The sequence below is a fragment of the Eschrichtius robustus genome, chromosome 10, assembly GCF_028021215.1.
Source record: "Eschrichtius robustus isolate mEscRob2 chromosome 10, mEscRob2.pri, whole genome shotgun sequence".
NCBI lineage: Eukaryota > Metazoa > Chordata > Mammalia > Artiodactyla > Eschrichtiidae > Eschrichtius > Eschrichtius robustus.
In genome coordinates, this window is record NC_090833.1 from 50,621,927 (window position 1) to 50,636,944 (window position 15,018).

General features: G+C 37.5%; 1 protein-coding gene across 6 annotated transcripts in view; it reads right to left on the bottom strand.

Annotated features, from left to right (window-relative positions):
* Nucleotides 1-15,018, bottom strand: part of PIP5K1B (phosphatidylinositol-4-phosphate 5-kinase type 1 beta) — a 354,990-nt gene that overhangs the window by 87,403 nt on the left and 252,569 nt on the right. For all 6 annotated transcript variants that reach the window (XM_068551827.1, XM_068551823.1, XM_068551825.1 and 3 more), the window contains one exon: nucleotides 5,293-5,448. In XM_068551827.1, coding sequence (XP_068407928.1) covers nucleotides 5,293-5,448 — 156 coding nt within the window. The remainder of the gene's footprint in view (nucleotides 1-5,292; nucleotides 5,449-15,018) is intronic.

Below are 15,018 nucleotides of genomic sequence, written 5' to 3' on the forward strand. Positions count from 1 at the left end.
AATAAACAACCTAACCTTACACCTAAAGTAATTAGAGAAAGAAGAGCAAGAAAACCCCCAAAGTTAGCAGAAGGAAAGAAATCATAAAGATCAGATAAGAAATAAATGAAAAAGAAATGAAGGAAACAATAGCAAAAATCAATGAAACTAAAAGCTGGTTCTTCGAGAAGATAAACAAAATTGATAAACCATTAGCCAGACTCATCAAGAAAAAAAGGGAGAAGACTCAAATCAACAGAATTACAAATGAAAAAGGAGAAGTAACAACTGACACTGCAGAAATACAAAGGATCATGAGAGATTACTACAAGCAACTATATGCCAATAAAATGGACAACCTGGAAGAAATGGACAAATTCTTAGAAAGGCACAACCTTCTGAGACTGAACCAGGAAGAAACAGAAAATATAAACAGACCAAGCACAAGTACTGAAATTGAGACTGTGATTAAAAATCTTCCAACAAACAAAAGCCCAGGGCCAGATGGCTTCATAGGTGAATTCTATCAAACATTTAGTGAAGAGCTAACACCTATCCTTCTCAAACTCTTCCAAAATATAGCAGAGGCAGGAACACTCCCAAACTCATTCTACAAGGTCACCATCACCCTGATACCAAAATCAGGCAAAGATGTCACAAAGAAAGAAAACTACAGGCCAATATCCCTGATGAACATAGATGCAAAAATCCTCAACAAAATACTAGCAAACAGAATCCAACAGCACATTAAAAGGATCATACACCATGATCAAGTGGGGTTTATTCCAGGAATCCAAGGATTCTTCAATATATGCAAATCAATCAATGTGATAAACCATATTAACAAATTGAAGGAGAAAAACCATGTGATCAACTCAATAGATTCAGAGAAAGCTCTAGACAAAATTCAACACCCATTTATGATAAAAACCCTCTAGAAACTAGGCATAGAGGGAACTTACCTCAACATAATAAAGGCCACATATGAGAAACGCACAGCTAACATCGTTCTCAATGGTGAAAAACTGAAAGCATTTCCACTAAGATCAGGAACAAGAGAAGGTTGTTCACTCTCACCACTACTATTCAACATAGTTTTGGAAGTTTTAGCCACAGCAATCAGAGAAGAAAAAGAAATAAAAGGAATCCAAATCAGAAAAGAAGAAGTAAAGCTGTCACTGTTTGCAGACGACATGATACTATACATAGAGAATCCTAAAGATGCCACTGGAAAACTACTAGAGCTAATCAATGGATTTGGTAAAGTAGCAGGATACACAATTAATGCACAGAAATCTCTTGTATTCCTATACACTAATGATGAGAAATCTGAAGGAGAAATTAAGGAAACACTCCCATTTACCACTGCAACAAAAAGAATAAAATACCTAGGAATAAACCTACCTAAGGAGACAAAAGACCTGTATGCAGAAAACTGTAGGACACTGATGAAAGAAATTAAAGATGATACAAACAGATGGAGAGCTATACCATGTTCTTGGATTGCAAGAATCAACATTGTGAAAATGACTATACTACCCAAAGCAATCTACAGATTCATTGTGATCCCTACCAAACTATCAATAGCATTTTTCATAGAACTAGAACGAAAGATTTCACAATTTGTATGGAAACACAAAAGACCCCGAACAGCCAAAGCAACCCTGAGAAAGAAAAATGGAGCTGGAGGAATCAGGCTCCCTGACTTCCAACTATACTACAAAGCTACAGTAATCAAGACAGTATGGTACTGGCACAAAAACAGAAATATAGATCAATGGAACAGGATAGAAAGCCCAGTGATAAACCCACGCACATATGGTCACCTTATTTTTGATAAAGGAGGCAAGAATATACAATGGAGAAAAGACAGCTTCTTCAATAAGTGATGCTGGGAAAACTGGACACCTACATGTAAAAGAATGAAATTAGAACATTCCCTAACACCATACACGAAAATAAACTCAAAATGGATTAAAGAGCTAAGTGTAAGGCCAGACACTATAAAACTCTTAGAGGAAAACATAGGCAGAACACTCTATGACATAAATCACAGCAAGATCCTTTGTGACCCACCTCCTAGAGAGATGGAAATGAAAACAAAAATAAACAAATGGGACCTACTGAAACTTAAAAGCTTTTGCACAGCAAAGGAAACCATAAACAAGACGAAAAGACAACCCTCAGAATGGGAGAAAATATTTGCCAATGAAGCAACTGACAAAGGATTAATCTCCAAAATTTACAAGCAGCTCATTCAGCTCCATATCAAAAAAACAAACAACCCAATCCAAAAATGGGCAGAAGACCGAAATAGACATTTCTCCAAAGAAGATATACTGATTGCCAACAAACACATGAAATAATGCTCAACATCACTAATCATTAGAGAAATGCAAATCAAAACTACAATGAGGTATCACCTCACACCAGTCAGAATGGCCATCATCAAAAAGTCTGCAAACATTAAATGCTGGAGAGGATGTGGAGAAAAGGGAGCCCTCTTTCACTGTTGGTGGGAATGTAAATTGATACAGCCACTATGGAGAACAGTATGGAGGTTCTGCAAAAAACTAGAAATAGAACTACCATACAACCCAGCAATCCCACTACTGGGCATATACCCTGAGAAAACCATAATTCAAAAAGAGTCATGTACCACAATGTTTACTGCAGCACTATTTACAATAGCCAGGACATGGAAGCAACCTAAGTGTCCATCGACAGATGAATGGATAAAGAAGATGCGGCACATATATACAATGGAATATTACTCAGCCATAAAAAGAAACGAAATTGAGTTATTTGTAGTGAAGTGGATGGACCTAGAGTCTGTCCTACAGAGTGAAGTAAGTCAGAAAGAGAAAAACAAATACCGTATGCTAACACATATATATGGAATCTAAAAAAAAAAAAAAAAGAGGTTCTGAAGAACCTAGGGGCAGGACAGGAATAAAGATGCAGACATAGAGAATGGACTTGAGGACATGGGGAGGGGGAAAGGTAAGCTGGGACAAAGTGAGAGAGTGACATGGTCTTAGATATACTACCAAATGTAAAATAGATAGCTAGTGGGAAGCAGCTGCATAGCACAGGGAGATCAGCTCAGTGCTTTGTTACCACCTAGAGGGGTGGGATAGAGAAGGTGGGAGGGAGACCCAAGAGGGAGGAGATATGCAGATATATGTACATGTATAGCTGATTCAGTGTGTTAAAAAGCAGAAACTAACACAGCATTGTAAAGCAATTATACTCCAATAAAGATGTGAAAAATAAAAATAAGAAAGAGAAAAACAAATACCGTATGCTAACACATATATATGGAATCTAAAAAAAAAAAACATGGTTCTGAAGAACCAAGGGGCAAGACAGGAATAAAGATGCAGACATAGAGAATGGACTTGAGGACACGGGGAGGGGGAAGGGTAACCTGGGACAAAGTGAGAGAGTGACATGGACATATATACACTACCAAATGTAAAATAGATAGCTAGTGGAAGCAGCCGCATAGCACAGGGAGATCAGCTTGGTGCTTTGTGACCACCTAGAGGGGTGGAATAGGGAGGATGGGAGGGAGACGCAAGAGGGAGGAGATATGGTGATATATGTATATGTATAGCTGATTCACTTTGTTATAAAGCAGAAACTAACACACCATTGTAAAGCAATTATACTCCAATAAAGATGTTAAAAAAAAAAAAAAGGATGAGTGGAAGTTTAAACCTAAACATTTCTGGGAAGGTACCTTATTAAGCCATTCTTTAAATAATACTAACGCTGTATTGTATTCATTTTCCAGAATGTTCTTTAATGCAAAAGTGTGATAGTGGTTGATTGTCTCAGAATATGGAGCACCTGGATGGGGCAGCTTTGAATAGTCTCGAAAGGTGCCAACGTGGGAGGAGTTTTCCAGGGGTATTGGAAACAGATCCTATTAAATGCAACGCTTATTGAGCACCTACTTTGTGCCAGGTTCTATGCTATATATTATCCACGTGAATTATCAAAATATCCCTGTGAAGAAGGTAGCACAATTAGCCCCAGTTACTAATGTGGAAAGTGAGGCTCAGATATTAAGGGTCCACAGCTAGGTCCATAGCTAAGACTGGTGGATCTTGGATTTGAAGCCAAATTTCAAGATCCTAAAACAGTGCCTGGCACACAGTAGGCACTCAATAAACGTATGTCAGATCATTCTAAGCCCAAGACTCCTTCCCCAGCACCAGAGAAAAAGAGAAGAGGGTGGTGCTGAAGAGAAACTCTGCCAAAGGTCAACACTTGGGCGGGATTTTGGTGTGCTCCCCAAATCCCCAATTTAAGCAACACTGTTTGAGGCTGTAGGAAGCTCAGCCTTAATCATTGCTTTGTCAGCTTCATGCATTATGGGTCCTTTGTGAAACAGAAATAGAGAACAGAGTTTCTCTCAGACACTGAAGTATCACTGAGATTCAGACACGCCCTTTCTGAGTTCAGATTTAACTTCTGTAGTTCCCTGATGCAGGCAGAAATTGAGCCAGAGGAAACGGGAGGCTTTCTTTCCAAAGGTCTGCCCAAACGGTGATCTGCCATCAGAGCCTTTGCAACAGATTTCTGATGGGCGGTTGATGAAATTAATCGAGGGTAACCTGCAAAGTTGATGCTCTTGGGAATGACTCTTTGTTTGGCCTTTTAGGTTGGTATTTGTCAGAAACCCCAGCCACTCCATTAAACCATTTTTGTCATTTCGAGAAAAAAAAAAAAAAATATATATATATACACATTACCTGAAAAGACAGAAAATACATATCTATGTCTTTATCTCTATAACCATTTGAGAAATAAATCTAACAAAAGGTAGGAATATATGACATGCCAGGAGAAAATGATAAAACTTTTATTAAACTCATTAAAGAGGACCTAAATAAATTGGTAATTCACTGTTACATTGTGTATGTATGTATGTATATGTATATAATGTGTATGTATGTTTGAAAAAAATATATATACAAGGCCAGACCAAGGTCTACTAGTAAAAACACCAAAACCTTCAGATGTGTTACCTTCAGGTAGTGGGATTATAGATCTTTGTTTCTGAATATTTTAGTCTGTTTTAATTTTTTTTTACCATAAACCATATACGGTATTGTTTACATGTTATAAAAATTTTACATTAACTGCGTCATACTGTAAACATCATTTTAAAAATTAGTTAAGAGACTTTGTTTCCTAGAGAAAGTACTTTCTCATTTTTCTACTGTGAGTTTACATTATTTATACAAGTAAAATCACATGAACTTTTTTCTTTTCTTCTTTTTTTAAGTTCCATGTCTTTACCTTCTTCATCAAGGCTGCTAAAACTTTGCCCTTCGGTCAGCAAATCACGCTTCTCATCCTTCCATTCCTGGCTAATTGAGGACACAATCTCCTGTGAGGTTGCCTTCAGGGCGGCAATGGAGTTGCACCGTTTCTTACAAGGTGAAGCCTTCAAAGCTAGAAAAAGGAAAGGAGAGACAATTATAGTTATTGTAAAACCACGTGAATATATTATTTATTAAATTAAAATTTTACTCATGATTTATTAAGATTTTAGTCATTATTTCAGTAGGAGGCAAGATGTTTTGTTTTATATACATGAGGAAAGGGAGATGATATTATGTTTTGGCAATTTTACTTGTCCAAACTGATTTGACTTAAATCAGAATAGCTTAGAATAAATTTGGATTGAGATATCTCTCCAGATGTTGAAATATAGTCTTATTTGAGGTGAAATTCAAATGCTGCTGCAGAATTATATTTCCTCCTCCAAGCAATGTTCTTCTAGGGCTGGGAAGAGGTTGAGTGGGTTGATAAGCGCAGATGGTAAAGTAAGGAGAATTCTCATGACCCCAGTTTTATTAACTTGGGACTGGGAATTTCTAAACATGCCAATGTTTAATCTTATACTCATGTTACCCAATTTAGCCAAGTTACTTCTGGTTGCTTTTTTCTTTCAGTGACTTTCCACTGAAATTTCCTGCCTTTGGGTCTTTTCTAGGTCATGGTTACTTCAGATGTGTAATTCACTCCTGATTTTTGTCCAGACAGCATTCTATAACTTCTGAAGTGTGTTGGGAACCTGAGCCAAGGCAAGTGTACTTCACCATCAATCACACTCACTGAAGGCTGGGACTTTACTTCTGTCAGTGGGAGCTGCTTCAGCTGCAGCCAGACCATCCCCATGTATATTTTCTCCATGCTGCAATCATTATTCTTGCTTAACACTGTTAGAGAATTTTCTTGGAGGGCAGAGGGAGAGGGAGGTTGAGACCTCTTTATGCTTTCCCCTGAACTCGGTGTTAGCAGTGTCTCTCTTCCTTTGGAGGTTTGCATATAGGGATAACCTGACAGCAGATGCATCACAGTGACTGTGTTCAGCCTGGGGAATCTCAGACCTTAGATTACACTGCTCATCAGGGCATCCCATCAGCAGCTTGTAAGAACTTAATTGGAGAAGGACTTTGGGACACACAAATGAGGAAAGAATAGAGGGCAATCTCTCCACTTAAAGAGAAGGGAAGGTTTATATGTCCCGTGAGCAGTCTTATAGCCATAATAACATAATCGTAATCAATAACATTTTAGAAGGCTTGAGAATTTGGAAGCCAGCATTCACATTCCTTATCTCAAACTATCCAGACGGTCATCTGAGGGAGGTAGGCCCTTTTATAGGTCCAGAAACTGAGAGCAGAAAAACTGTGACCTGATCAAGGTCACAGAGCTAGAAACCATGAAATCCCAGGTGTCTTTGTTTGAAGTTGTCTAACTGGTGGTTCATTTCCTAGCTCTTCGGCATTCTATTTTCTGGTTAAAGTGAGGGGGGAATAAGATAAAACTAGAGTTTGTTTTTCTTTGAGGGGAGGAGACTTCGAATGCTTAAAAACTGATCAAATGGATTTTAGTGGCAAATAAGTGGACCAAATGTGTCACTTTTTAAACTCCTCATCTCATCAAAACAGTGGTCACACTTGCTTTACAGGTGTGAAGTAATTATCCATACGCTGGCTTTGGCTTTAATATTCTATCTGCTAGCTTTCATAAACTCTCAACTCACACCTTTCAATCTAGTACAGTTGACTCGAACAACACAGGTTTGAACTGTGTGGGTCCACTCATATATGGATTTTTTCAATACCAAATGCTATAGTCCCACATGATCTGGGGTTGGTTGAATCCTCGGATGCTGAGGAAGCACACGTGTGGAGGGCCGACTCTAAGTTACATGTGAATTTTCCACTGTGTCGGGCTTTGGCACTCCTAATGTCCCTGGGATGTTCAAGGGTCAACCGTGTTTTAAAATTTCTAAGTCAGAGGATCTCACATGTGGTTCAGGGACTGCTAGGAATCCCTGAAACTCTCCTCGAAGGTCTGTGATGTTAAAACTATTTTCTTAACAATATCAAGAAGTTATTTACCTTCCTCACTCCCATTCTTTCCTGAGTTTTCTAGATGCTACATGACCTGTGGTATCACCACAGACTGAATTCAGAAGCAGACATGAGAGTCTGGATGTCTTCTATTAAGCCAGAATTAGGGATTTGAAAAAATATAAAATAATGCCACTTTTCCCATGCAATTATTTGTTTTGAAAAACATAAGTATTTTTCATAATTACTTTGTTAGAAATCTTTTACTTTTTTGTTAATATTGATGTATGTTAACATGCAATTTTTTTATTGTTACCTTGTAAGAATGAATGAGTATTTAAAATTTTCCTCAATTTAAAATTCTAATAGGTTAAATATAGACAGCTATACTCCACATAAATAAAATCTCTTTGGGGTCCTCAGTCATTTTTTTTTTTTTTTAACTTAATAGCTACTTTATTTATTTATTTATTTAATTTATTTTTGGCTGTGTTGGGTCTTCGTTTCGTGCGAGGGCTTTCTCTAGTTGCGGCAAGCGGGGGCCACTCTCCATCGCGGTGCGTGGGCCTTTCACTATCGCGGCCCCTCCAGACGCGCAGGCTCAGTAATTGTGGCTCACGGGCCCAGTTGCTCCGCGGCATGTGGGATCTTCCCAGACCAGGGCTCGAACCCGTGTCCCCTGCATTAGCAGGCAGATTCTCAACCACTGCGCCACCAGGGAAGCCCCTCAGTCATTTTTAAGAGTGTAAAGTGGCGCTGAGACCAAAAAGTTTGAGAATTGCATAGTTCTTAGGTCAGTGCTAATTCTCTAAACTGAGAAACAACTAGGATCAGAAGAATGTTGGCAGCATCATGGAAGAGTGAATGAGGGGAAGATGCTCAGAGAACTGTCTGTACTTGTTGTGGCTCATCATGGACCAAAGGCCAAGAGCCCCCCAAAGAAACAGCTCTTTGCTCATTATCAGCATCACATACAATGAGGAGCAGAGAAGACCCCAAAACAAACCCCTGCCAGGACCAGACGGCACCTAAAGAAAGCCTTTACTTTTGTCTTAAATGGTGAATCTTCCTTAAAGGAATTATCTGAGCCTCATTCAGTGGATAAGGACTTGAATCTTGCAGAAATCGAATACCTCAGGGACTTGTTTTTTTTTTTGTTTGTTTTCATATTTGGGGAGATCATTTATTTTCCAAACAACAATTTCATGGATTACAAATGTGAACTCAAGTTGTGACTTTTTTTTTTTATACCAGAGATTGGGTTGTGGCAATTGGATTAAACAGGTTTCAAAAGGTTTGATGTCAATCACTGGCATCAGGGTGTGTTTTCAACTCTGTAAAAATCTAATCATGTGCACCTATACCTTTCCTAAGGTTTGATAACTCTATCACTTGGAGGAAATGGGCGTGGTCTTCGGAGAATATATAAAACATCAAGCAAAGAGCCAAGCTCATTCTTCTCCAGAGCCCAGAGCTGTTGTGTTTGGACTTGGCTGGGCTGTGGAGACTTTGGAAAGTTACTGCCACCAGGAGGTGAGCACCTAATCAGGGAATTGTTTTGACTGGAAAATCTCAAAGGATGGTTTGGGTTGCTGGTTACTTTCTTTTGTCCACAGAAACTCTTGGATTTGTCTTTGGCTAAATAATGGTGACAGGTATCGTGTGTCCATTTCCAGCTCTATGTCCTGCTACTCAACTGCTCCTACCCTTGACTGCTTTTCAGCTCACCTATCTGCCATCCCCTGAACCTCCATGTTCATTCCGACCCCTGGGCCTTTGTACATGCTGCTCCTTCTACTTGAGATGCCCTTCTTGCCTCTCTTCCTAATAAATGCTGGCTTATAGTTTCAGGACTTAATTTAGATATTCTTTTCTCTGTGAAGCTCTCTTTGGGAAGATTGGTTTTATTTCTCTTTGTGTACCTACAGTAGCCTATGCAAAAACTCTATTAACAGTTGCTTTATTACATTATAAATCTTTTACATGTTCCAATCCCTGACCCAAAATCGACCATGAAATTACCAAGGGAATTTAATTTTTTTTTAAAAAAAGCTTTCTATATTATTAATGCTTAGCATACTGTTAGGTACATAATAGGTGCTCAAATGTTGGTTGAATGAATTAACTATTGTTCTGAAATTTTAGGACAGTTGATTTTTAACTAATTGATGTATCAGTACTATTCTATTCCTTTCAGGAAACTAAGTTTTAGTACTCTAGACACATTATCTGGGTAGAGAATTTCAGTGAGGTTCCAGCATTACGGTGACTAATATTTGCAAAAAGAATTATAGGATTTTGCAAACATTATTACATTGACAGCATGACTCAATTCTGGGGTGGGATAACAGATTTAAGAAGGCTAAAAAATTGATTTAAAAAAATAAACTTGAAGACCAAGTACTGTTTTCTTGGGGGTAGGAGTGGGGAGGGGAAGTTTTCACCTACAAAGAAAGTATGCCTGTCGCTGAATGGCTGAGTAGAACAGAGCCCCTTGCCAACCTGTGCTGGGAAAGTCTGAACAAGGAATGATCTTTGTTTCATTAAGCCCCTGAGAATCGAGTTAATTTATTGCTGCAGTAAAACTTAGCTAACATGAGTAATAAACTATTTTTTTAAATAAAATCACAACAGAAGGGGTGTGTGAATGTGTGTGTATGTGCTTAGTGAAACATTTGGAAATTTATATTTCCAAGTTTAAATTGTGACTTTCTCTGGGTAATGCGTTTTCATTATTGTAATTCAATCTGTATTTTTTCCCCTGAACTTTCTACAATAAACATGTATTACTTTCACAATCAGAAAAAAAAAAAAAAAAAAGGAAAGTATGACTGTAGGAATTAAGGGCTTTAACTTAATCACAGTTGATAAAGGATCTGGAAGTTGTATTTTAAAGTGTCAACTTTACTAATTAAGTGGCTACCCTTTGGAAAGCTGGTAGTAGATGAAAAGTCCATTCATTCATTCAATTATTCATCAAATAATGATCGAGGGCCTACAATGTGCCAGGAAATGTGCTAGCTTCTGGGAATATATATTAGAACCAAACACAGCCCCTACTTTTCAGGAACTCAAAGTCAAGTGGGGGAGATAGAACAACAGCTTACTATGGCAGAGTATGGTATCTGCTATGAAGGAAGCTTCATCTGAGCTGAGATGTGAAGGAAGACCAGGGGAAGGATGGAGATCGTTACAGGCAAAGGGACAAGAACATGTACAGATGTGGAGGCAGCCTGGAATGTCAGGGGTAACTGCAGGGCGCTCAGAGCTGCTGGAGGCTTGAGGGTAGGGTAGAGCTTGGAATGGGTGTGAGAGAAGTCACGGCGAGGGAAAGAGAGGCCACATCACACAAGGACTCAGAAGCGAAGTTAGGATTTTGCGTACTAGGAAATACACTGAAGTTTTTACTAAGAAAAAAGGTTTTTTAAAGCATGGAAGGGTTTTAAATAGGAAATTAGCAAGAGGAGATTTAAACTGATGCCTCTGGCTGGGGTTGGGGGAGGTTGGATTGGAAGGGGATATGATTGGAGGTAAGACAGGAACATGAGGGCCACAACTTTATGTAAAAAAAAAAAAAAAAAAAAGCCCAAACCCAAACCGTAAAGATCACAATGGCTGAATTAGGAGAGGCACTGTGAAAGAAGGGGACGAACTCTTGATATTTCCAGGTGAGACTAGGTATTGGTGAGTGACTGCATGTGGGTGGTTAAGCTTTGACAAAGCTTGATGCCTGCATGTCTGGTTCGGGTAACTGAGTAAATTGTGGTGACCTTCAGGGAGGCATGGGCTCAGGATGTGAGGCAGGTTCTTGACCAACCTGGGGGAATCCAGAAATTAGTCCTAATATTTGTGGACAACTGATTTTCAACAAGGAACCAAGATAATTCAATGGGGGAAAGAAGAGACCATTCAAGAAATGGTGCTGGGACAACTGGATATCCACATGCAAAAGAATGAATTTGGACCCTACCTCACACCATATACTATAAATCAATATTTGTAAATCATACACCTGATAACAGAAACATGTGTTGAGAATATATAAAGAACTCTTACAACTCAACAATAAAAAGACAACCTAATTAAAAATGGGCAAAGTATTTGAATAGACAGTTCTCCAAGGAAGATATAAATGGTCAATAAGCACATAAAAAGATGTTCAACATCATTAGTCATTAGAAAAACACAAATCAAAACCACATTGAGATACTACTTTATACTCACTAGATGTCTAAAATGAAAAAGACACACAGTAACATACGTTGGTGAGGATGTGGAGAAATTGGATCCCTCTTACATTGCTGGTGGGATTGCAAAATTGGGTAGCTGCTTTGGAAAAGAGTCTGGCAGTTCCTCAAAATGTTACATAGAGTTACCATCTGACCTAGTGTTTCCACACCTGGGTATGTACCCAAGAGAAATGAAAACTTATGTCCACAGAAACCTTGTGCATGAATTTCCATAGCAGCATTATTCATAATAGCCAGAAATGTAAACAACCCAAATATCCATCAACTAGTGAGAGGATAAACAAAATGTGTTAAATCCATACAATGGAATATTATTCAGCAATAAAAAGAATAAAGTACTACAAGATGGCTAAACCTTGAAAACATCATGTTAGGCGAAAAAAGCCAAACACAGAAGGCCACATACTGTATAATTCCATTTACATGACATATTCAGAATAGACAAGTCCACAGAGATGGAAAATAAATGAGTAGTTGCCAGGGGCTGGGAAGAGGAAGGAATGAAGAGTAACTGCTAATGGATATGGGGTTTTTTTTCAGGGTAATAAATATGTTCTAAAATTAGATAGTGGTAATGTTTGCACAACTTTGTGAATATATTAAGAATCACCAAATTGCACATTTTAGAAGTGTGAATTTCCTGGTATGTGAATTATACCTGAATAAAGATGCTATAAAAAGTAGACTAAGAAATCAAAATGGGAAAAAAATAGATTTGACTGCTTGAGAAGCAAAAGACTTGTTACATTAAAAACATGATAAACTATACAAACTGGAAAGGTTCACAACTCACACCATATTTCATGGAGTTGAAGATGCCACTGATGCACCATTTATTTACACACTACTAAGAAAGCAAAAACTCCCAACATGGGGAATCTCATGCAGGAGTCTCACTAAACCTGGGATCCCAAGGGTTACATCCTCCATAAACCTACCAGGGGCCACAAGGAAACTCATGATTTTCAACCACGGCAAAGGGTAAAGAGAGGCAGAAAATCTTCCTTCAAAATTTGAACCAAGCTGGTATTCACACAGGATTGCAGGCTGAATAAATACTATGTTATGGTCCATCTTAGGCAAAAAGACCTTAAACAGAAAATTTAATTGGTAGTGGTCTCAATTTGAGACCAATTTTAAGATACCACTGAGATAGTCAAATGTGAAACAAAAGTTTTTCTTAGAATGAAATAAGGTTAAAAAAAGAGATTGATATCTTTAACGTGTAGAGTTCATATAAATCATTTGGAAAAATAATAAATACTAATGTAAACGAGCAAATATTACAAAGCTCAATTCTCAAAGGAACTACAAATGGCCAATAAACATGAATAATGGTTGAACTTCACCAGTACTTAAGAAACACAAAATAAAACAACCAGATAACATCTTTTACTTATCCAAGTAGCATAATTTAAAAAGAATAATTCTGGCTAAAGGCTAGAAGAATACAGACTCTTGTGGAAGTCTAGAGTGGCATAATCATTCTGTGCAGTTATCTGCATTTTAAACCCTTAGTACTTCTTGTTGGAATCTATCCTAAAGAAATAATCATAAGCTTGGACACCATATTTATCTAAAATCATGTTCATAAAAATACTCGTTAGAAAAAGGAGAAATAACGTAAATGTCCAAATGATAGAATCTTAAATAGATTATGGCATAGCCATATAATTTTAATGTTGTATTGTAATTTTAAATGGTTTCTTTGTACAATATACAGTGATATGGGAAACTATTCATATTATAATATGTGAAAAAATAGAGGACATATACATAAAATTGTACACCACTATGCTACCATTTTTATATAAATACACAAAGCACAGAAATAAAGATGGTAGGAAGTATGTGAAAATATTAGTAGTGGAGGATCTGAATAGACAATTTTCCAATGATGATATAGAGGTGCCAACAGAAATGGCTGTTATCAGAAAGATGACAAATAACAACTGTTGGTGAAGATGTTGAGAAAAGGGAACCCTTAGGCACTGTTGGTGGGAAGGTAAATTGATCAGCCACTATGGAAAACGGTATGGAGGTTCCTCAAAAAGCTAAAAATAGAACTACCATACGATCCAGCAATTCCACTGCTGGATACTTATCCAAAGGAAACAAAACATTAATTAGAAAATATACATGCACCCCTATGTTCACTGTAGCATTATTTACAACAGCCAAGATATGTGAGCAACCTATGTGCTCACCCATGAATAGATAAAGAAGATCACACACACACTGGAATATTACTCAGCCATAAAAAAGAATGAAACCTTGCCATTTGTGACCTCATGGATGGACCTAGAGGGTATTACACTAAATGAAATAAGTCAGACAAAGAAAGATAAATACTGTATGATTTCACTTATATGTGAAATCTAAAAAACAAAACAAATGAACAAACTTAAGAAAACAGAAACAGAATTATAGATACAGAGAACAAATAGGTAGTTGCTGGGCAGGTGGTGGTGGGAGAAATAGGTGAGGGAGATTAAGAGGTACACACTTCCAGTTGCAAAATAAATGAGTCATGAGTATGAAATGTACAGTGTGGGGAGTAGCCAATAATTATGTGATATCTTTGTATGGTGACACATCATAAGTAGACTTATCGTGGTGATCAGTTTGAAATGTATAAAAATATCAAATCACTCTGTTGCATAACAGGAACTAACACAGTGTTGTAGATCAATTATACTTCAAAACTAAACACACTCATAGAAAAAGAGATCAGATTTGTGGCTACCAGAGGCTGGGGGTGGGAGGCGGAGGGGGAATTGTATGAAGGCGGTCAAGAGGTACAAACTTCCAGTTACAAGATAAATAAGCACTAGGGATGTGATGTACAACATGGTGAATATAACGAACACTTCTGCATGTTATAAAGGAAAGTTGTTGGGAGAGTAAATCCTAAGAGTTCTCATCACAAGGAAAAACTTTTTTCTATTTCTTTAATTTTGTATCTATGTGAGATGATGGCTGTCATTAAATTTATTGTGGTCATCATTTCATGATGTATGTAAGTCAGACCATTATGCTGCACACCTTAAACTTATACAGTGCTGTATGGCAATTATATCTCAATAAAACTGGAAGAAAAAATATTTATAGTGGATATTTCTGGGTTGTGAGATATCAAATAATTTTTATGGTTTTCTTTGTATTTTCCAATATTTTTACATAGAAACGGTTTTACTCTCACAAAAATTAACTCAACATGGATTAAAGACTTAAACATAAGACCTGAAACTGTAAAACTCCTAAAATAAAACATAGGGAAAAGTTCCTCAACAATGATCTTAGCAATGACTTTTTGGATATTACACCAAAAGCACAAGCAACAAAAGCAAAATAAACAAGTGGGACTACATCAAACTAAAAAACATCTGCATAGCAAAAGAAACAAT